Raw genomic sequence first — 22,803 nt, 5'->3', positions numbered from 1 at the left:
TAAATGGATATATCTTTCAAATATATATAATTAACTTAATTCTAGCTATACATGTTGAACACAAACTCGTATTCTATGCTATCTCAAATTGGATAACATTGTTTTTTTTAATAAACAATCAATATATTATTCATTTTTATATAATTACATTTTATGATCACAGATTGAAGAAATGTAATCGGCTAGAGATAAAATGTGGAGGAAGTTTTGATTGCCAATAAGTGTGAATCCTTTGTCAATATTTAGTTTACCCAAATTTATTGCCAAAGATACCTGTATTCTTTTAAATTTAAAATTTAGTCAATATACTTTAATTTTGAGATATTGAGTCTCTATACTTTTTCTACTTAAAAATTTTGGTCCATTAGTTAGTTTTGCTGTTAAAATGGTTGATTTTGATTGTAATAAAAAGGTAAAATAATATTTTACCCTCATTATTTACAATTTTGTGTCAATTTGGTCCATACTCTTTAAATACATAAATAATTTTAAAAATGTTGTAAAATTATTTTTTTGTATTTACAATATAATGTTTTAAAAGTTGTTTTTTGTATTTACAATATTTTTTTTCAAAAATAAAAAAAAAATAGTGTTATTAACCTAGACCCATGGGTCGTTGCTCGGGTCCAAATAAATTTCAAGTCCAGGCTCGTTTCAATTTGATTAGCCAAAAAATCTACTTAACAGTTCAAAATTTAATAAAATATCATAAATAAATTTATTATATTAATATTTTATATTAAATTAAAATTTAAAATAATTTGTATTATTTAAAATGAATTTGGTTTGACTCGTGGCATAAAAATCTTTTTCCAAGCTCGATCTAAGTTAGACCGATTCAGAGTTTATATCATTAATTAAAAAATATTTTATACTAATATTTTATATACTTTATAATTAAATGTACATAAAAATATTTTAATGTATAATTAATCTCATTGAAAATAAAATTGTTCAAATTTAATTTAATATGGACTGAATAAATAACTCAAAATTTGAAGGGACCTTATTATTATTCATAGAGTAAATTAATAAACCTATCCATGTGTCAACAATCTGCCCAGCCCAATAAACCTAGTCAGGCTAGGTTTAGACAAGATTTTTTATGTCTCAGGTGGCCGCATGAATTCAATTTAAATAATAAAAATATTTTTAAAATTAAATTATAAAACATATAAATATTAATGTAAAAAACATTTTTAACAATTTAATAAATTTTTAATAGAGAAATGAGTTTTTTTTTGTTGAGTTGGGTTGAGCCACGAAATAGATTGGCCTTGAAATTTTTTGGGCCTCGAGTCACAATCAAACTCATGGATAGATCAAAATAAATAATTTTTATTTTTGAATTTTTTAAAAAAATTATATTTTAAAATTATTAATTTTTAATTTATTAATTGTGCTTGTTAACTTTTAATTTTTTTTCAACGTTATAATGCTTTTAATTGTCACAAAATTTTGTAACTTCAAATACCTTTAATTTATCTCTTTTTTGAATATCGAAATGTAAATGTTGCTAGTTTCTTTTTAAAATAATTTGATAAAATTTTTAAAAATATTAATTTTTTAATCTAGATAAAATGTTATATTTTAATTTAATTAATTCATTTTAAATGTTAATTTTAGTATTTTTATTGATTTTTTTAAATGCTTATTATATGATGTTTTAAAATAGGGATAAAATATATAAAAAATTAATTAATTCTTTTAATTTTTTTTACTTATTAACTATGTTAACTTTTTTTTTTGATTCATAAAAATTTTAATTCTTCTAATTTATCTCTTATACTTTTTTTTATATAATAAGAAATTTTAGTACAAGTCTAAAATATCATAGAAATCATTATTCTCTTGCTCCTAATAATATTGCTCGCTACTTGTCTCCTATCTCGATGTGTCTCACAAAGATGGGGCTCCTCGAGAATAATAATCGACCAGTATCACTACCAGCCTCTTTGCAATAGTCAGAACCATGTTGCTCTATCTCAATATGCATCGAAATCTCACTTGTCAATCCCTTTGCACTAGTATTTCTTATATTTGAATATCAAATTGAATGGTTTATTCTTTTGAATAACTTGGAAATTTTTTTTTAAAGAGCCCAATTTACTAATCTAGATAAAATATTATATTTTAAATTTTATTTATGTATTTCTATGAATTTTGAGATGAATCTCAAATTATATATGAATTTTAATTAATGTGCAATTGTATATGTAACTTTAATTTTGATTTAATCATACACATTTAAAGAAATAATACATCAATTTATTTTGTATTGAATAAATATAATATTATATATGCAACATATAAACATAAAATGTATTATATCTATAATTATATTAGTAATTTACAAGAATTAATCAATTAAAACTTCATGTATACAATTACACATAAATTATAGTTCATATATAGTTAATATGTTATTCAATTTTGTTCATTGTCTTTAATTTTTTTAGTAGTTACTGAATAAATAAAAATAAAATAAAACAAAATTAAAAGTTTAAATTAAAATTGCGAAAACTGAAATTAAAATAGTAGAGATAAATAAAGTTGAGGAAAATAATTCTTATGGAGATATTCCAACCTCCGGTTGTCTCTATCCGCCTTGAGTTCAATCCTCGGCTTTAGGTGATCTTTTTTAAACAGAATAAACCAGTTATAGTGGAAGAGGACGCCTACGACCACCAGCTCTAAGATTTAGACTTAAGATTTGGCGGAACCTAACTTTAGCTAACAATCGCTTTTGTGAGACTATCTTATACTAGATCATCACTTCTCAATGACAAATACAATGCCATTTTGTCTCTTGGGGTCACCAACCTCTGACGCAGTAAACTAACGAACTAACTATGTAACCTTCCCAAAACGTAAAAAGCGGTTGTTCCTTACACAAGTTGAAAAGATCACCTATTAAGGACATGGACGGAAGCGTCAGTCCCATAATGAACCCTTTTTGAGGAATTTCGACAATATTCAACTAGATAAATTTAGTGGCTCATGCTTTTTGAGGAAAAGGTATAAAGGCTGAGTTTTTTTTGGAGAGGGAGTGTTTACAAAAAAGATGAATGGAATTTATGTTACTCCATCCCCTATTTATAGTACTAGAAAACCTAGTCTATTTCTAATTAAATTTTAAAAGATAAATACAAATAATAAGATAAATAAAGATATATGCTAAAATTAATCTAAATAATAATCATTAATAATTATCCTAATATAATTGGGATTAAAATAGAGTCTTGTGCTATAAAATCTCTTTTTTGCATTTTTGCCCCCAAAGTCTTCCACACTTTGCATTTTCGACACCACTTCTCTCCTGCTTCGCATGCTGGCCCAATTATCTTCAAATTCACGCTTTTTGCCCCCAAAATTTCTCTTGCCTTCAATTAGTCCCTACAAGATAAAGAACCATAAATAGCTCAAATTAGTAGGATCATACTCAAAATAAATATGTAATTAATACATAAAAATATGTCATTCTAGGGTATTATCAATTATTCATTTCATTTTTATCTTTCACTGTCATTTTTTTCCTTTTTCAATTTTATTGGATTGATTACAATGTGGTATTTTCGTTAGATAGTTGATTGTATACTCTTTACAATTCTATGATTTAAAGTGTAATTTGACAAGTTTATTTTTATTTTTTTGTTTTGGCATGCAGCAATCAACAAACACAATTGTCTTTAGCTGTAATGTCATTCTTCTGCAATTATTTAAGGCTAAAAGTAATATCTTTAAAAACTTTGATATCAATCTTAGTTTCATTGTCCAAGACTGGGTAAGTTTGTAAGTTATATCAATTATGAAACCAGTAATGTGCATGAAAGTTTCAATGAAATTTTTTAGAGATAATTTAAATCTTCACATGCATTATAGTTGTTAAGCTCATCAAAACAAGCTTTAAACATTTTTTTTTTAGTTTTAATTCAAATTTAAAAAAAATGAATTTAAGTGGCATTTTATTTAAGATGATTTTAGAATTATTATAGATAATTTTCTTTTATTAATTTAAATACTACATTATTATTTGGATAACATATATTAGAGATTACGTTTGATTTTAAAAACTATTATTGCTATATATTATATATTAGAGTATAGCATCAATAAAACTTATCATCATTTTCCTTTAATTGACTTGTTACACTTCTACCACTACTCGCTTTCATAGATTATTCTGGAGATTCGTTTCGAAGAAATAAAGGTGGGAAATGTATAAAGAATTGCCTAAAACCTAAGGCTGGTGCGTATGGCAAGTTGAGTTTCATCATGGATTGCGTGAAGTCAACAGTGTAGTTGATAGTTTAGCAAAAAGGACTTGAATTCGTTGATGATTCGGATACTAGAAGATTTACCAGACAAGCTAAGAGACAGTCTTGAACGGGATCACATTGGACCTCCCTTTCGTCGATTTAGATTTTGTTTGTTGTTTTCCACTCTATTAAAAAACAAAAAAAAAAGGGACTGTTCGCTGGGGTTTAAAGGAGAGGGATTTTATTTTTCTTTTACTTTGGGCTGAATACTGTAAAAAGGAAATGGTTTTTACATTACTGGGCCGATGTTTCCAGCTTAACCCGGCTGCAATGAGCCCAAAATTTCCAGATGTAATTACTCTGTCATCTTTATGTTGGTTTGATGATTGAGTTTGAAAATTGTTTGGATCCAATTGTGTTTGAACCAAAAAGAAACGAAAAAGAAAAAGGTAATTAAGGGGCGTGCTTCTTCACTTGACTTCCACTCTGTGGACAAAGCAACAAATTCTGCCCTCACCGTCAACGATTCTTCCTGGAAAACACCATCATTTTCATTTGTCACCAAACTTCCACCACCACACCTTTTCATAGCTATTATGATGGAGATTCGTTTTGAAGAAAAAAAGGTAGGACATGTATAGAGAAATTGCTTAGAAACCTGTGTCCGCTTTCCCTTTCTTGATGCTCCTATACTTGGTCTGTTTCTAGTTTCTTTCTGCATATTGAGCCACCTTATTTTCTGGTTTTCCCAAACTAGATTGTCATATCATTTTTCCCTTCTCAGACTTCCTCATGTCCTCGTTACTCTCAACTTCCTCGTCTATTCCTAGACAAAAAGAATATGATGTATTCTTGAGTTTTAGAGGTGAAGATACTCGTCATAACTTCACAGACCATCTCTATGATGCTTTGAGAAGGAGCGGAATCGTCACTTTCAGGGATGATCCAAAGCTGGAGGCCGGTGAAGAGATTGCACCTGAGCTCTTCAAAGCAATTCAACAATCATGGTGCTCAGTAATCGTTTTCTCGGAAAACTATGTCTTTTCAGGTTGGTGCTTGGAGGAACTTGCTGAGATTGTTAAACAGAAAAAGGAGAATGGTCATAAAGTATTTCCAATTTTCTATGATGTGGATCCATCTGATTCAAGAAAACAAAAAGAGAAAGTTGAAGCAGCTTTTGCAAAACATGAAGAGAGATACAAGGAAGATGAAGCAAAGATCCAAAGGTGGAGAAATGCTTTAACTGAAGTGGCTAATATCAAGGGATGGCACTCAAATAATAGGTATTTTTTTCTTCATTTTACTTGTAAATTTAATAATTACAATTTTTTTTTGAATTAGCTGTTTTTTATATATATCGACAAAATCGGAAAATTGTTATTTTCTAGTGTTATAAGGCAAATAAGGCAATAACACCAGAAAAACTATAAACTCAAGTCCTCCAAGTGTATCCTAAATTTGTTCCATAGAGTACTATGCGTTTCACATCTTAATTTTTTCCTAGATCATTTAACTTCATTTCCATACCAATAATTTTCTTAATTAAAATTAAATCTTTTTATCTTTGTAGGCATGAATCAGAATTTATTGGAGACATTATTAAAAAAATATCAGCAAAGTTATGTCAAACATATCCAATTGAGCATGATGAGTTAGTTGGTATCAGTCCAAGCTTGGATGATTTGCATTCGAAAATAGAAATTGGGGAAGATGATATCCGTATCATGGGAATTTGTGGTATGGGTGGCATTGGCAAAACGACCCTCGCAAGAGTTGTTTATAGTCGCTTGTCACCTTATTTTGAAGGGAAAAGCTTTCTTGCTGATGTTCGAGAAGTTTCAGAGAAATGTGGACTTTGTTCTTTACAGAAACAATTACTTTCCCAGATCTTGTTGATGAAAGCTTCAATTTTTTCAATGTTCACGAAGGGAAAACCATAATTAGTCACAGGTTGTCTCACAAAAAAGTTCTTGTTGTTCTTGATGATGTTGATAACCTACAACACTTGAAATGCTTGGTTGGAAAGTGTAATTGGTTCGGTTTAGGGAGCAGAATCGTTGTAACAACAAGAGATGAACATTTGCTCCGATCTTATCGAGTTGATAGTGTGTATAAGCCTACAACACTGAAAGCCATTGATGCACTTCATCTTTTCAATTTGAAAGCTTTTGGTTGCAAGACAGCGCCAAAAGAGGATTTCATTGAGCTCGCTAAACATATCGTAGGTTATGCTGGTGGACTCCCATTAGCTCTTGAAGTTTTGGGTTCTTTTTTGTGTGATAGAGATGCAAGGCAATGGAAAAGTACATTAGAAAGACTTGAAAGAGTTTCTAACAAAGAAATTCTTGACAGACTTCAAATAAGTTTTGATGGACTGGAAGAAAGGGAGAAGAATATATTTCTAGATATAACATGCTTCTTTAATAGGGAGGAGAAAGATTTTGTAATGAAAGTATTGGATGGTTGTGAGTTTTTTCCAAATATTGGAATTAATGTTCTTATTAAAAAATCTCTACTAACTATTAACAGACACGACCAGTTGTTGATGCATGACTTGCTACAAGAAATGGGAAGAAAAATTGTTAGGGAAAAATCTATCGATGAACCTGGAAAACGTTGCAGATTGTGGGAGGAAAGAGATGTATATCATTTGCTAACAAAAACAACTGTAAGTAATTCCATAAAAATTATATATATGTAGCTTAATTTATTAAACAATTAATTTTAAGATGTGGCATTAATTAGATTTGAGGTTGAATTTGAAACGATTACATCTTTGGTACAAAAACATATATATAATCTATTATATTTAGGAAGTATTTATTATTAATATCGATAAAGTAAAATGAGTAGATTTGTTGTTTAAATTTTTAAAATGTGTCATTTAGAAATTATCTTGTTGATTATAAATATTAATAAGACATGCACGATATGTATAAACAAAAATGTAATTTCATTGAATTACTTTAGTTGAAAATGTTTTTTTTAGCTTGTTTTTTTACTATACATGCAATGGTAATCATAAATGTAAACTTTATGAGCTTTTGTAATATTTGTACTTTTCATTTTTTTTAGGCTACAGAAATTATTGAAGGTTTAATCATCGACAATAAAAAGTAAGATGACATATATATCTATATATAATTTTAATGTTGTTGTTTTTTTTGTAAAAATAATTAAAAAGAAGTGGCAACTCTTTAATGCTTAATATTTAAAAAAAATAAAAAAAAGTAGTATGAATTATTGAAAAAAAGAATGTTGCTTTTAATTTTATCTATTTTCTTGCATTCTCTCTTTAGCCAAACACCTTTCTTGTTTCTAGCCTTCTGTGTCTGTAAATATCAGCTCCAATTCTTTAAAGCTATGTTATTCAAATTAGGATATAAGTGTTATATGTGAGTTGTATTTGACATGTGTATATTAATTTTTCTTAACTTTTTCATATATTTCAAAAGCCCTTGAAGGATTATATCTTTATATCCACATCTGAACATACTTTAGATGTAAGTGTTAGACATGAGTATTTCAAAAAAGAAGCAATGAAGTGATTAACGTTTCAGAGATTATGTTTTATATAGCTTTATTCTTATACTTGTTCTGTTGGAAAATTTGGACATCATATATATAATAAGGATAATTACATGTTATTATTTACTATCATGATAGGTTAGACCAAATTAAAAGTGATCTAATTTGGTTAGAATTTTATTGGGCTTTTAATTATTAAATAAAGTATGGGTCAAACATGTGTAGATACTCTTCTAATCAAATTCTAATTAATGGTGGGCTAATTAGAATTTGATTAGAACTAATATGCTAAGGTTATAAATATTAGGGTTATGGTCCCCAAATTATACACAAGACATCTTTTCTAATATCCCATCATTAGGAAAGAGAGAGCAGATATTCTCTGAATTTCTTGTGTGCTAATTTGAAAGATCAAATCCCCAAAGTTTCAAAAAGTCGATCTCAAGGAATCTATAGATTCAGGTACGCTTCCGCATCTAGTTTTGTTCTTAATTTATTCTTGATGATTTGACATGACAGATCCTAGTTTATTAAGTTTTATTTTAGATTTATTTTAATAAAATCTAACAAGTGGTATCAGAGCTTTGTCATGTTAAATCATTGAGAATGAATTGATTCTTTATTAATTTTGGATTGATTCTTTTTTTTTAGTTTTATGGATTTGATATTTTAATTATATATTATGTTGAATCTTTGAGATTCTTGATAAATTTTTAAGTTTTGATTCTTTAAATAAAGTTTTAAAGTTTTATAAATAAAATCTAGTTTAATATTTGCATATGTTATTCGAAAGATGAAGGTTTATATATTTATTTATAATCAATTGATAAAAATTGATTTGTGAGATTTCTTTCTCTCTTTTTTTCACACAATTATTTTATAAGTTTTGGTAAAGTCATTATTAAATTGAAATTACAGACTTACAACTTTTTTACAATTGGAGAATTCCAATTGGGTTGTATAATTAGTTTTGAAAGTTATTCACTTGATAAGATATATTTTTTTCGTACTATTTGTTTTAAATTTTCTGTTTGTAGTTGAATATATATGAAATCATCATCTTTTATCTTTATTTATGATGATTATATTCACCATTCATATATACAAATGATTACTTTTAGTTTCTTTTATAATTATTTTATGTAAGTTTTAGTCTTTATGGAATCTAACTAAAATTAAAATATTTGGGATTATTTTTTTTAAATATGGTGGCTATGAATTTTCATAATTAGTCGCGCATATAAAGAATTTTATATGATTTGGGATTCTTTTTGTATTTTGTGGTTATGAATTTTTTTTAAAGTATTTGTGAGTATAAAGAAGTTTTATAATAATGTTTTTAGTCATGAATATAAATTTGAGTTTACATCAAATATGTAAGGCAAGCCAATATTATTTTTATATTTGTGTGTGTATATATATTATATGCATATCAATGATTTTGAGGATTAATGCATGATTATAGTTTGTGTAAACAGACGTTTATAACCATTATTCAATAAGATATATTTTACAGTTTAATTGGTGAAATTAAGTTTTGATGGATATCATTGAAGTTAATTTTTTTTGTTATGGTTATATATTAAATTTTATGGGTGCTTTGGTGCAAATTCATGTCAACTATATACATATTTAAATATTTTGGTTTTAAATTTGGTTATATAATTTTAGGTTTTGGCATATTATGGTTCCAAATATTTGGTTAAATTATGATGATATGATTTATTGTATGAATTGTGGGATATGCCAACTATTATGATTTTGTTTTTTGAGATTTATTGGCTTGAAAATATTTTTCAAGTATTTATGTGAATATCTATTTAATCATAAATACAACTTTGGATTTACATGGTAAATTCAGGGTAAGTTTTTCTATTTGATTATGAATACATGTATATGCGTGAATTGTTTTGGTGTTTTTATCCATGCCAAAATTATGAATACATGTTTTTGTTAATTATTTGGCTTTGAACCACTACATTATTTCTGTTTGGTTTTGATATATGATTTTGGAACAAAAAAAGAAGAAGGAAATAGTCAAAAAAATTAAGGTTTTCGGTTTTTTTATTGCATTATTAAGACAAACTTATTTTGGGTTATTTCAGAGTTTATAAAGCAATAAAAAAATTAGTTTTGACATTTGACTATTGGGGAAATTTAAATTTGAATATTGGTATGTTTATATATATTTTAAAATAACTTAATTGAAGCAAAAAGTCACCAAAGTGATTTTTTTGTATAAATTATTTTGTTTTGAAATATAAAAGTTTGTGTGCATGTAACTTAAGTTATGTTAATATTGATTGGCCCAAGTGAAGGTTAATCATATTACATGTGCAACTATGGTGATAAACATGTGACGGTTATTCGGTTTTACATGTGAGTAATAAATTGGCCAAAAGGAAGATTTATTATTCGACATGCTCTTATTGTCAATGTTTGATTACTACACCAAGATATCACTTACAAATTAATATTTTGTCCAAAGATGAAATATTAATAGAGTGTCCGATATCTTAAAATGACGTTTACCTTTATTCAAATTATTTTGGTTTAAATTTGAAGTCTTATGTGAAGTTGTTTATGGTTTATAATTTATTCAACTATTATTATATTTTCCAACATCATTGTATGTTGTTTTGGGATAAATATATATATATCTTTTAATTTGATTGAAAGATGAAATTAAGATAAATATTTTGAAACAAATAAATTCAGATTTTGGCTTTTAATTAAGGATGTGTAATATATTAAATAAATTAGTTGAAACAAAATGCCACCAAAGTGACCTCTTTTGTGTAGATTAGTTTATTTGAAATATTAAGATGATTATATGTTTTTGTGATTCATGCGTTTATTAATTTACCCAAAGGTAAGTTAATATTTGGCAGAATTACAACGACATCTGTGGTGATAAATGTGTGACAATTATAAGGTATTTTATGTGAGCAATAAGTTAGTCCAAAGATTAATTCATTGTTTAACATAGTTTATTGTCAATGTTTGATTGCTACAATAAGAGTACCGCTTACTGTTAATATTACTGTCCAAAGACTTAATATTAATGTTGTGTTTGGTATCTTGAGATGGGATTAGCCATTATCCTGAATTTATTTTTTACTATGAATATTGATGTGAGCTTATTTTTATTTATTTTTTGTTCTATATTCAGCTAATTCATATTCTACTGCCACAATATCTGCTAATATAAATTCTGTACCCATACTTAATGGGGCTAATTTCAATGAATGGAAAAGGCACTTACTTATAGTGCTTGGCTATATGAACATAGACCTTACACTAAAGGAAGAACTACTCGCACCTCTCACTGCGGAAAGTAACCCCTATGTTAAAAGGGATTTTGAGAGGTGGAATCGTTCAAATTGCATGAGTCTGATGCTCATGAAGCACAATATTTAGAAGCCTTTAAGGGCATAGAATCTGAAAAGATTACTCAAGCCAAGGTTTCCTTGATGAAATTGAGAAACGTTTTGCTAAAAAAACGATAAGGTTGAAATGACATCACTTATGACTTCTTTGATGTCTGTAAAGTTAAGGGTTAAGGAAATTCTGAGCAATCTAAGGGCTATGAATTTTATGATCCCACAATTAGGAATATTTTTTGAGACAAGAATTACAACATTTTTTGAGGATGTTGAGTTTGGAGGGAGAAATAAGGTTAGAACATTGCTTTTGAGGAGGAATTGGATTCTAACTCAGTTCCTACTATCACTTTTGATGATGTTTAGACTCTCATACCTATCATTGATTAAGAAGTGAATCTAGAACCTCAATAAGACAATGTTAAACAACTCCCTATTCAAGATGAGGTAATTGTTCCAGAAGAACAAACTCAACAACCTTAAGAATGAATGTCATTAGAAAGGTCCACTAAAGAAAGGGTTAAAATGGCTTTAGTGGAATATTTTGACTTTAAGCTACATCAAATGAATATTAAGTTAATGGTTTCTCAATGGTAACATTGATCATACATTTATATGGTGCAATTAGAAAACTTTGTGTCTGGTGATACAAAAGTAATGATTTGCAAATTAAAGAACTTTATCTATGGGCTTAAGTAGACTTCTCGTCAATAATATACAAAATTTACCAAATGATTATCTCATTCGGTTTAGAGATGAATTTTGTTGATAATCGTTTATACCATAAGTTTAGTGGGAGTAAAGTTTTATATTTGGTTTTATATGTTAAAGTTTTATATTTGGTTTTATATGTTAATGACATATTGCTTGTCAATAATAAGTATAGCCTCAATCAATGCCCTAAGAATGATATTAAGATTACAAAAATGCATTAGATTTTTTACATTTTAGCAGTGGAAAGTTTAATGTATGTTCAGGTTTGTATACATTGGAATCTTGTATACACTATTGGGATGTTAGGCAGATATTTTAAGCAACCCTAGTTTGGACCATTAGATAGCATCCAAGAGGGTTATAAGGTATTTTCAGAGAATAAAAGATTACATGCTCACATATTGGAGGTCTAATCAGTTAGAGATCATCAAGTATATAAACTCCGATTTTGATGGAATATGGATAAAAGATTTTGTCACTAAGGTGCAAATTGTGAAAACAAATTGCAGTCTTTTATTCCAATAGCAACAGGAGCACATTAAAGTCAAAACACATAGACTTTAAGTTCCTGGTTGTTAAAGTAAAAGTTCAGAGTGGTTAAGTGCTTATAAAGCATATTAGGACAAACTCCATAATTGCGGATCCGCTTATTAAGAACTACACCTAAGGTTTTATAAGAGCACATTGCTCATATAGGTGTAATGTCATTTAAAGGATATTTGGTTTTAGTGGGAGTTTGTATTTTTAAATGCTTTTATGTTATAGACACATTTTCAGTTATTTCAGTTTAAAGGTAATAAGTTTATTTTCTATAGAAATAAAGTTTATTTGGTTTATTCACACTCTGATTTTGGTAAGATTTGATCTCACTAAGGAGGACCAGTTGGAAATAGACATGTTTAGATCATATTGCAAGTAATTTCCATGCTACACATCCATACTTGATCTATGTCATTTGGTTGTGTTAATATACGTGATCATGGATGGATTTAGTTACGATATTTGTAACGAAAGTCGCCTTGGTTCTATGTTAACATAATTAATGGACGAGATTGTACGGAATGCCTTTTGGATATGATAGTAAAACTTTGAGCTCATAAGGTTATATAATGACATGTAATTATAAAGTAATTAGTATATATATGTGGTCCAAGTGGGAGATTGTTGGAAAATTTCGATATCACATATATAATAAGGATAATTACATGTTATTATTTAATATCATGATAGGTTAGCCCAAATTAAAAGTGATCTAATTTGGTTAGAATTTTATTGGGCTTTTAATTATTAAATAAAGTATGGGTCAAACATGTGTAGATATCCTTCTAATCAAATTCTACTTAATGATGGGCTAATTAGAATTTGATTAGAACTAATATGCTAAGGTTATAAATATTAGAGTTATGGTCCCCAAATTATACACAAGACATCTTTTCTAATATCCCATCATTAGGAAAGAGAGAGTAGATATTCTCTGAATTTCTTGTGTGCTAATTTGGAAGATCAAATCCCCCAAGTTCCAAAAAGTCTCAAGGAATCCATGGATTCAGGTACGCTTCCGCATCTAGTTTTATTCTTAATTTATTCTTGATGATTTGACATGACAGATCCTAGTTTATTAAGTTTTATTTTAGATTTATTTTAATAAAATCTAACATGTTCGCCCAGGGAATTGAACAAGACTCACTTTGAATAGGGATATTTTCTTGAAGATGAAAAGATTAAGATTGCTCAAAGTCCATTGTCTTCCAAATTGTTGTGATCTCACCTACCTTTCTAATAAGTTAAGACTTTTAGAATGGTCAGGATATTCTTTAAGATCTCTGCCTTTAGGCTTCCAACCGGAAAATCTTGTTGTACTTCTCTTGCCTTATAGCAATATTGAACAACTGTGGAAGGAAAATACAGTAAGAATTAACTCATTTTGTCTTTGTTTTCTAATTCGAGAAGAAGGTATTAATATAGAAGAATAAAAATGAAAATAAGCTTCACCATATTTTTTCTCCTTTTATCTCTAATTTATTATTGTTTTCAACAGCCCCTGTATAAGTTGAAAGTGCTCAACCTCAAAGGGTCGGGAAACCTGATCAAGGCACCAGACGTTATAACTGCCCCAAATCTTGAAATTTTGGTTTTGGAAGGTTGTACTAGATTAGTATATGTCCATCCATCTGTTGGAGTTCTTACAAGGCTTAAGATTTTGAATTTAGGAGGCTGCAAAAGTCTGAGGAGTTTTCCAACCAGAATTAGAATGGGATCCCTTGAAATGTTAATTCTTTCAGGTTGCTCAAAACTTCAAAGCTTTCCAGAAATTGATGGGAAAATGGAATGTTCGTTGGAGGTTTGTTTTGATGGGACAAACATTAAAGAGCTACCTTCTTCAATCGAAAATCTCAGACGACTTGAAGTTTTGAATTTAAAAGACTGTAAAAGTCTGAGGAGTTTTCCAACCAAAATTGGAATGGAATCTCTTGAAAAGTTAATTCTTTCAGGTTGTTCCAATCTTAAAAGGTTTCCAGAGATTGATGGCAAAATGGAATGCCTGCAAGAGCTTTATTTAGATGGGACGGGCATTAAAGAGCTACCTATTTTAATTGGAAATCTGAGCAGTCTTGTTTTGTTAAATTTGAAAGATTGCATGAACCTTGTGGATCTGCCCGGTAGCACAGGTGGGTGTAAAAGTTTAAAATCTCTTAATCTTTCTGGTTGTTATAAAGTTGAATATTTGTGATATAGATCTTTTCATTGGAAAACAATATCAACGGAGGAATAGGAATTAGAATTCTACATTTATTTAATTTCTTTAGGAGTTTTAGTTTTACTAGGTTTTTTTATTTCCTTATAAACTTTAAATTAGGAATTCTATTAGGACTTTAAATTAGGAATTAGATTAGGATTTTCCTTTGTAATTAACAGCCTATAAAAAGGTTGCCAATATGAAAAAAAAGGGGGGTTTATTTTTTATCACAAACGTTAGTTTGGGAAGGGGGTTCAGTCAAAGATGAATCTGCCTTTGAGTAACCATAGGTCAAAGCAAGGATACTTTCTCGTCTAGACCTGTGACTAGATCTTACGCCAAGGCGCATAACAACTTGGTATCAGAGCCAGTTGTCATGGGTGACGAAAAAACTTTGACAGCCAAGCTGGAGGCATTTATGGAACAAATGGCTACAAGGCAACAAGTATTAGAGGAGCAGATGGCGATTTTATCTCTTTCGGTCCAAAAGACAACGAAAGAGAATTTAGAAAAAAATAATGAAGAACAAGGCAGCAGTGGAGGTAAGAAAAGAAATTCAAATTCACAACACGGTGGGGGCATGGTGCCAAGATACTCCAAGATGGAATTTCCCACTTATGATGGTGTTGGTGATCCTTTAGGATGGTTAAAAAGATGCGAAAATTTTTTTAACAATCAGCGAACCAACGAAGAAGACAAAGTCGGCTTAGCTTCATTCCATCTCTTAGGAGAAGCACAATTGTGGTTTGATCAAATCGAGGAAGAGGAGGCAAATTTGGATTGGGAGCGTTTTAGAGAGTGTTGTCATGTCAGGTTTGGGCCACCTATGAGTAATAACCCCTTGGGGGAACTTGCAAACTTGAGACGAACTGGGACGGTAGAAGAATATCAACGTCAATTTCAATCACTACTGGCTAGGACTACTGATCTTAAACCTCGACAACAAGTAAACCTTTTTACTGCCGGATTAGTAGAGGAACTTAGAATTGATATTGAGATGCAACAACCGGGAAACCTTAGAGTTGCAATGAATATGGCTCGAGCTTTGGAACGGAAACAAAAAGTCTCTTCCAAGATGTTATCTCAAACCAATCTAAACTGGTCAGCTTCCCAAAACACTGGCAGCAATTCCATTATTCCAATAACTAAGAGCTTTGCAAAGGGAGGAGGACAAACAATGAAACCAATGGGGAATAACAGCAAAATAGGTTCTTCCACACCATTTATCAAAAGATTGACACGAGTAGAGATGGCGGAGAGAAGGGCTAAGGGATTGTGTTATAATTGTGACGAGTCTTACTCCATGGGGCACAAATGTAAAAGGCTATTTTGGATAGAAGTACCAGATATTGAAGATGAGCAAGATAATGAGGTAGATGATCTTGAAATTTCCTTACATGCCATTAGAGGAACTTGCAATTCAACTACTATGCAACTACCAGCAAAGGTGTCAGGAAAAATAGTGTTAGTTCTCGTTGATTCAGGCAGTACACATAACTTTCTACGCGAAGGTCTAGTGCCAAGATTGGGACTGAAAATACAAAAGAAAAGGGGGTTACAAGTATGTGTGGAAAACGGAGAACGGGTTCCTAGCATTGGCATTTGTAAATCAGTACAGTTCGTTGTGGCCAATGACAACTTTCAAGCTGATTTTTATACAATACCATTAGAAGGGTTTGATATGATTCTGGGGGTTAAATGGTTGTGTACCCTTGGTCCAATTTTATGGGATTTCAGCTCCTTAATTATGCAATTTGCAGTAAACAAGAAGAAGATACTCTGGCAAGGGCAGCACCCAGAGGAAGTTCCACGACTCAGCTTGATACAGGGACAGGATTTAACTAATATAGCATTAAATAAGCTACTGGTAGAATTTGTGCATTTATTCCAAGAACCGTCTGGGTTACCTTCTAACCGCAAATGTAACCATCGTATAACTCTCAAACTAGGAACGGGACCAATTGTAGTCAGGCCTTATCGATATCCACATTTTCAAAAGGATGAGATTGAGAAGCAGTGTGACCAAATGTTACAACAAGGAATCATTCGACCCAGTAGATCACCATTCTCTTCTCCAGTACTATTAGTAAAGAAGCATGACGGGTCATGGCGTTTTTGCATCGATTATCGAGAGCTTAATGCTTGCACTGTTAAAGACAAATATTCGATTCCTGTCGTGGATAAATTGTTGGACAAACTTCATGGGGCAAAATATTTTACAAAATTGGATTTACGATCGGGATATTTTCAAATTAGAATGGCAACTATTGATGTGGAAAAGACAGCCTTCCGAACCCACCATAGACACTTTGAGTTTCTTATCATGCCATTCGGGCTTACCAATGCCCCTTCCACATTTCAGAGTTTGATGAATGACATTTTTCGCCCTTACTTGCGTAAGTTTATTTTAGTCTTCTTTGATGACATATTAATTTATAGCAAAACATGGACTGAACATATGCATCATGTAAGATTAGTTTTTGAACTCTTGCGGGATAATATGTTGTTCTTAAAGAAATCCAAGTGTTCCTTTGGAGAGTCTCAGGTAACCTACCTCGGTCATGTCATCTATGGTGAAGGGGTCGAGGTTGATCACACTAAAATTAAAGATGCCACCGATTGGCCAACTCCTAAAACTACCAAGGCTCTACGAGGCTTTCTTGGGTTGGCAGGATATTACAGAAAATTCATCAAGAATTATGGACAAGTGGCTACACCCTTAACATCTCTTCTAAAGAAAAATGCCTTCAACTGGACTATGGAAGCTGATGTTGCTTTCACCCAATTAAAAATTTCTCTTTCAGCAGCCCCAATTGTGCAATTACCCAACTTTACGGAGGAATTTGTGGTTGAATGTGATGCTTCGGACAGCGGGTTTGGAGTTGTACTATAGCAAAATGGACACCCCATTGCCTTTTTTAGTTGCAAGATTGCAGATCGACACCTTAAGTTGGCTGCCTACGAACGTGAATTAATTGGTTTGGCAAAGGTAGTGACTCATTGGCGACCCTATCTTTGGGGAAGGCATTTCCTCATCCGTACTGATCACTTTAGTCTTAAGTATTTGTTAGACCAACGACTTACGACATCTCCACAACAACATTGGATCAGCAAGCTAATGGGGTTTGATTTCCGAGTGGAATATAAAGCAGGGAAGTTGAACAGGGCTGTAGATGCTTTATCTAGAAAAGACGAAGACTTACCACACCTCATGACTGTTTCATTCCCTCAAGTTGAAATTCTTAAAGCCATCAGATGAGAAATAGAAGCTTCCACAGAATTATCACAACTCCAGCAAAGAATTCTACAAGGAGAGTTAGGGCCCAATTGGGTTGCACAAGATGGGTTGATTTTCTTCAAAGGGGGGTTGTACTTTTTACCTACCTCACCAATTATTCCCACTCTTATCTCCTCTATACATGCTATGGAACATGAAGAGGAATTGAAAACATTGCATCGTCTTCGCCAAGATTTTTTTTGGAAAGGAATGAAGCTTGCAACCTCAGAATTTGTGCAATATTGTTTAGTATGCCAACGCCACAAATGGCAAAATTTACAGCCCGCAGGTTTACTTCAACCTCTTCCAATACCATAACATGTTTGGGCTGATATTTCTATGGATTTCGTGGAGGGTCTACCCAAAGTAAAAGGGAAATCGGTACTTATGGTGGTTGTGGACAGACTGTCGAAGTACGCTCATTTTTTACCTTTGTCCCATCCATTTACTGCTATATCTGTTGCTACCGTCTTTTTTGCAGAGGTATTCCGACTTCATGGCTTGCCTGAATCCATAGTTTCAGACCGTGATAAAGTTTTCCTCAGCCTGTTTTGGAAGGAATTATTTCATCAAAGTGGTTCTAAGCTCGTTTTTTCCTCAGCATACCATCCCCAATCTGATAGTCAGACAGAGGTAGTTAACCGAACAATAGAAATGTACCTACGATGCCTCTCTAGTGATCGTCCACGACAGTGGGTCGATTGGGTTCCATGGGCTGAGTATTGCTACAACACCTCATATCACACTGCCCTAAAGGCCACTCCCTTCCAATTAGTATACGGTAGGGATCCACCTCGACTTCTCTCCTATTCAGCTGGTTCTACAAGGATTGAAGCTGTGGATAAGGCTCTACAAGATAGGGATGCACTTTTACACAATGCTCGGGATAGACTCTAGCAAGCTCAGCAACGAATGAAAGCCACTTATGATTTGGGGCACAGAGAGTTGAATTTTAAAGTCGGGGATTGGGTTTGGTTACGGCTTCAACAGTATCGACAATTGACGATAACTAAATAGAAGCATCACAAGTTATTGCCAAAATATTTTGGTCCTTTTAAAGTCTTGAACAAAATAGGATCAGTGGCCTATCAGCTTGAATTACCTACAGGCAGCAGAATACATGATGTATTTCATGTTTCTTTCCTCAAAGAATACAAGGGACCTCAACCAGATGCGGTAGGAGACTTGCCCTTAGTATATGATGGCAAGGCCTTGCCTACTCCACAAGCTATTATTAATACCAGGCTTAATCGGGGTCGGCGGGAACTATTAGTGCAATGGGCAGGATGCCCTCAAGAAGATGCCACTTGGGAACCAATTGATAATTTTCGAGCAGCTTATCCTGAATTTGAGCTTGAGGACAAGCTCAACTCCGAGAGGGGGAGTAATGATATAGATGTTTTCATTGGAAAACAATATCAACGGAGGAATAGGAATTAGAATTCTACATTTATTTAATTTCTTTAAGATTTTTAGTTTTACTAGGTTTTTTATTTCCTTATAAACTTTAAATTAGGAATTCTATTAGGACTTTAAATTAGGAATTAGATTAGGATTTTCCTTTGTAATTAACAGCCTATAAAAAGGCTGCCAATATGAAATAAAAGGGGGTTTATTTTTTATCACAAACGTTAGTTTGGGAAGGGGGTTCAGTCAAAGACGAATCTGCCTTTGAGTAACCATAGGTCGAAGCAAGGATACTTTCTCGTCTAGACCTGTGACTAGATCTTACGCCAAGGCGCATAACAATTTGCCAGAGAATTTGCAGCAAATAGAATTCTTAGAGGAGCTTGACTTAAGTGAAACATCCATGACAAAACCACCAGTCTTCATTTTTCAATTTAAAAATCTTAAAGTTCTTTCTTTTAATGGGAGAAAGGGACCTCCTTCCAAGTTACAAAAATATCTACCTTCTCTGTTAAAGGTAATCCAAAAAGGAAGGACAAATTTCATGGCTCCGATGTTGCCTTCGTTGTTAGGTTTGAGTTCATTAAGAAGGCTGAATCTAAGGGACTGCAATTTTTGTGAAGGAGATATTCCTAGTGATATTTGTCGCCTATCCTCTTTGATAGACCTTGATCTTGGTGGTAACAACTTCATCAGCATACCTTCGTGTCTTATTCAATTTTCCAAGCTTGAATCTCTTAGATTGTAAGATTGCAGGGAGCTTAAATCGTTGCCTGAGCTTGTAACTAGAATAAATTTTGTACACATAAATGGTTGTGCTTCTCTGGAAATAGTTGCAAATCCATCAAAAGTTTGCAATTCAAATTATCGGTCAAGTTATTGGTCAGATATAGTAGGTGTTAATTGCTTCAGATTGGCTGAGAACATCGGTGCCTTAACATTGCTGAAAAAACATCTAAAGGTTCGTTAATATCTCTGTTTCTCTGTGTCTTATAATTTTTCATGGTGTTAATTACCAAACAAGCGAAGTTTTATTTTGCAGGTTTTTGGAAATTCAAGAGAAATGTTTGATGTTATTCTACTTGGAAGTGAAATCCCAGAATGGTTTAGTCAACAAAGAGGTGAGTCTTGGTTTAAGATAAATTTGCCTCTGGAAGTTCGGAATGATAGTCAATGGATGGGAGTTGCTTTGTGCTGCATTTTTGTCAGTGATGATGCTTCAAGGGATGAGTATCTCATGTGTAGAGCTGCTATCCATGGTAGATATTCTAGACAAGGCAATTGCACTCAATCTAATTTCCAGGGTAGAAATCCTCGAGTAGTCAATTGTAGTGGCTGGCGTGTAAATGATGATTTTGACTCGCCCGTACTGAAGGACCACATTTTAATTCGTTATTTGTCGCGTGACGAGTTGTATCCAATTTCCTTGGAAGACAAATGGGGTGAACGAGAAACCAATAATTTACTAACAACAAATTGCTTAGATCCGGGTTGCCATCAACTTGAGCTGTCTTTCGAAAGACATAACAGTGTTAAGGTGAAGAAGTGAGGTGTTAGAATAGTGTATGAGAGAGATCTGGAAGAGATGGAACAAATACAAGAGCTGCATAATAATCAGTGTTGTGCAAATTTTGAAGATATCCAGCAACACTCTACTGATGATGGATCAATAGGTAACAGTTCCCTAATAAAGCGAAAACGTAATATGTATGAGGAGATGGATGAAGGGCCGCAACCAAAACGAATGCAAAAAATTTTCAGTTCTATAATGGGCAGACTTGGGAAGAAGCACTAATTGTGGTAAACTATTTCTTTGGCCTTGTCCTATTAATTTTTTTTATGACTTTTTTTTTATTTACAGTTTCTTTTATTTCATTTGAAGTATTCATTTTCCATATATTTACTCTGCAATAAATGAGATATAATCTTTCAAATATATATAATTAAGTTAAAATTTCTAAACATATACATGTTAAACATGAACTTGTATTCTATGCCTATCCCAAATTTGGATAATATTTTCTTTTTATAACATTCAATATTTTATTCATTTTATATAATTTGATTATATGATCGCAGATTGAAGAAATATAATCGGCTGTAAATAAAATGTGGAGGAAGTTTTGATTGCTTCATGAAACAACTAATAAGTAAGGTGCGAATCCTTTGTCAATGTTTAGGTTATAATCATCCTAAATTGTTGTTTCATTTTTGTTCGAAATTGTTAGACTTCAAGTTATGTGTTAAATGTGATATGTGTCTAGTTTAATCTTTTAAAATTGTTTTTATATATTTGAGTAAAAAATTATATTTTTTTACTTCTAAAAAACTCTATTTTTTCTCCAAATCATTTGCTTCTTTTTGTTTTTGCCTAGCTGTGGTTTTAGCCTCTGGGCTAATTACAGCCCGCCTTTTTCTCTTACCCATCAACTCTTTTATCTTTCTTCTTCTGATTCACTCTATACATTCTCTCTTTTAAGTGTACAAATTTATTTTGTAGGATCTTTGTTGTCTTCACAAGATGTGATGGATAGATGACGGTGCTTATCATTATTAAAACACCATTGACCACCGATAGTTTCTTTTAGAAAGCGGGTAGCTTGTCATTGGCTTCTTAATCTGTTTCTGTTTTGAGAGTTTCAGAATAATAAATGATTTTATAAGTCATCTTGGACTCGTGTTATCTTAAGTTTTATATATTTTTTGTTTGTTTTTCCATTGTTTAATAAGTCTTTCACTTTTAGAAGTTTCTATCTACTCTTGTAATACGTTTTTTAGTCTTGCTTATACATGTAGTCTTGCTTTTGCGAGTAATTTTAAGGTTGGTTTTGTCGTCGTTTCCTCTCTAGTTTGGTGGATGCTCGGTTCTTTTGCCAATTTATGTCCGCCGCTTTGGACCATCCAGGGTTGATTTCCTTATTGTATTAAGTACTTGAATCAATTCTAATATATTGTGCTTGATTTATGACAGAGCCGAGTGCCAACATGCCATAATGTTATATTGATGTTAAAGTTGAAGCTTTTGTTATATTGATAGAGCTTGTCCTTCAGTGCGTACAACCGATGTTTTTTTTTTCGAATTGTATGGTATTATATTGAATGAATTAATGAATTTCTCTTCAAAAAAATTATTTTTATATATTTAAAATATTAAATAAAAATAATATAGAAAAAATATTAATTTAGTCCTGAACGTTTACATTTTTTATCATTTTACCTCTTAAATTTGACTCTCAACTTTAAAAAAAGAAGGTCAAATTTGACCATTAACTTTTTAATATAGGTGAAATGATTTTTTGTAATGAGAATACTAACTAAAATATTAAATTTTTAAACACAACAACCTGCATGCGATTCACATGTACTCCAAGTTAGATAAAATAATTAAAATAAATAATTAAGATAATTTAAATAGAATAATAAATCTACAATTAGAACAATAAGGAATAAATTAAAGAAGATAGATAGAAAAATAGAATGTGATATGTAGAAGTCTTA

The 22,803-nt window shown here is 31.3% G+C and overlaps 2 protein-coding genes across 6 annotated transcripts in view; one reads left to right on the top strand and one right to left on the bottom strand.

Moving 5' to 3' along the window:
- Positions 1-22,803, bottom strand: part of LOC121209393 (uncharacterized) — a 50,543-nt gene that overhangs the window by 16,754 nt on the left and 10,986 nt on the right. The window contains exons 3-4 of one of the 5 annotated variants that reach the window (XR_005904520.1): positions 4,918-5,328; positions 4,530-4,791 (exon numbers count right to left, since the gene is read on the bottom strand). The exons of 1 other annotated variant lie outside the window; for it this stretch is intronic. Coding sequence is in view for 1 of the 4 variants with exons in the window: in XM_041080008.1 (XP_040935942.1) it covers positions 5,294-5,328 (35 nt within the window). In the remaining 3 variants the exon portion in view is untranslated. Of the gene's footprint in view, positions 1-3,377; positions 3,397-4,529; positions 5,398-22,803 lie in introns of those variants that run through there. 3 more of the 5 variants (XR_005904522.1, XR_005904519.1, XM_041080008.1) reach the window with 3 other exon arrangements.
- Positions 5,052-7,490, top strand: LOC121209391 (disease resistance protein RPV1). The gene is made up of 2 exons (XM_041080006.1): positions 5,052-5,542; positions 5,830-7,490. The coding sequence occupies exons 1-2, from the start codon at positions 5,052-5,054 to the stop codon at positions 6,197-6,199; spliced, it is 861 nt and encodes a 286-aa protein (XP_040935940.1). The 3' UTR covers positions 6,200-7,490.

Source organism: Gossypium hirsutum, chromosome A11 (assembly GCF_007990345.1).
Source record: "Gossypium hirsutum isolate 1008001.06 chromosome A11, Gossypium_hirsutum_v2.1, whole genome shotgun sequence".
In the NCBI taxonomy this organism is placed as follows: domain Eukaryota; kingdom Viridiplantae; phylum Streptophyta; class Magnoliopsida; order Malvales; family Malvaceae; genus Gossypium; species Gossypium hirsutum.
Note: the sequence above shows the minus strand (reverse complement) of the source record. Positions and strands in the feature narration are given on the sequence as shown.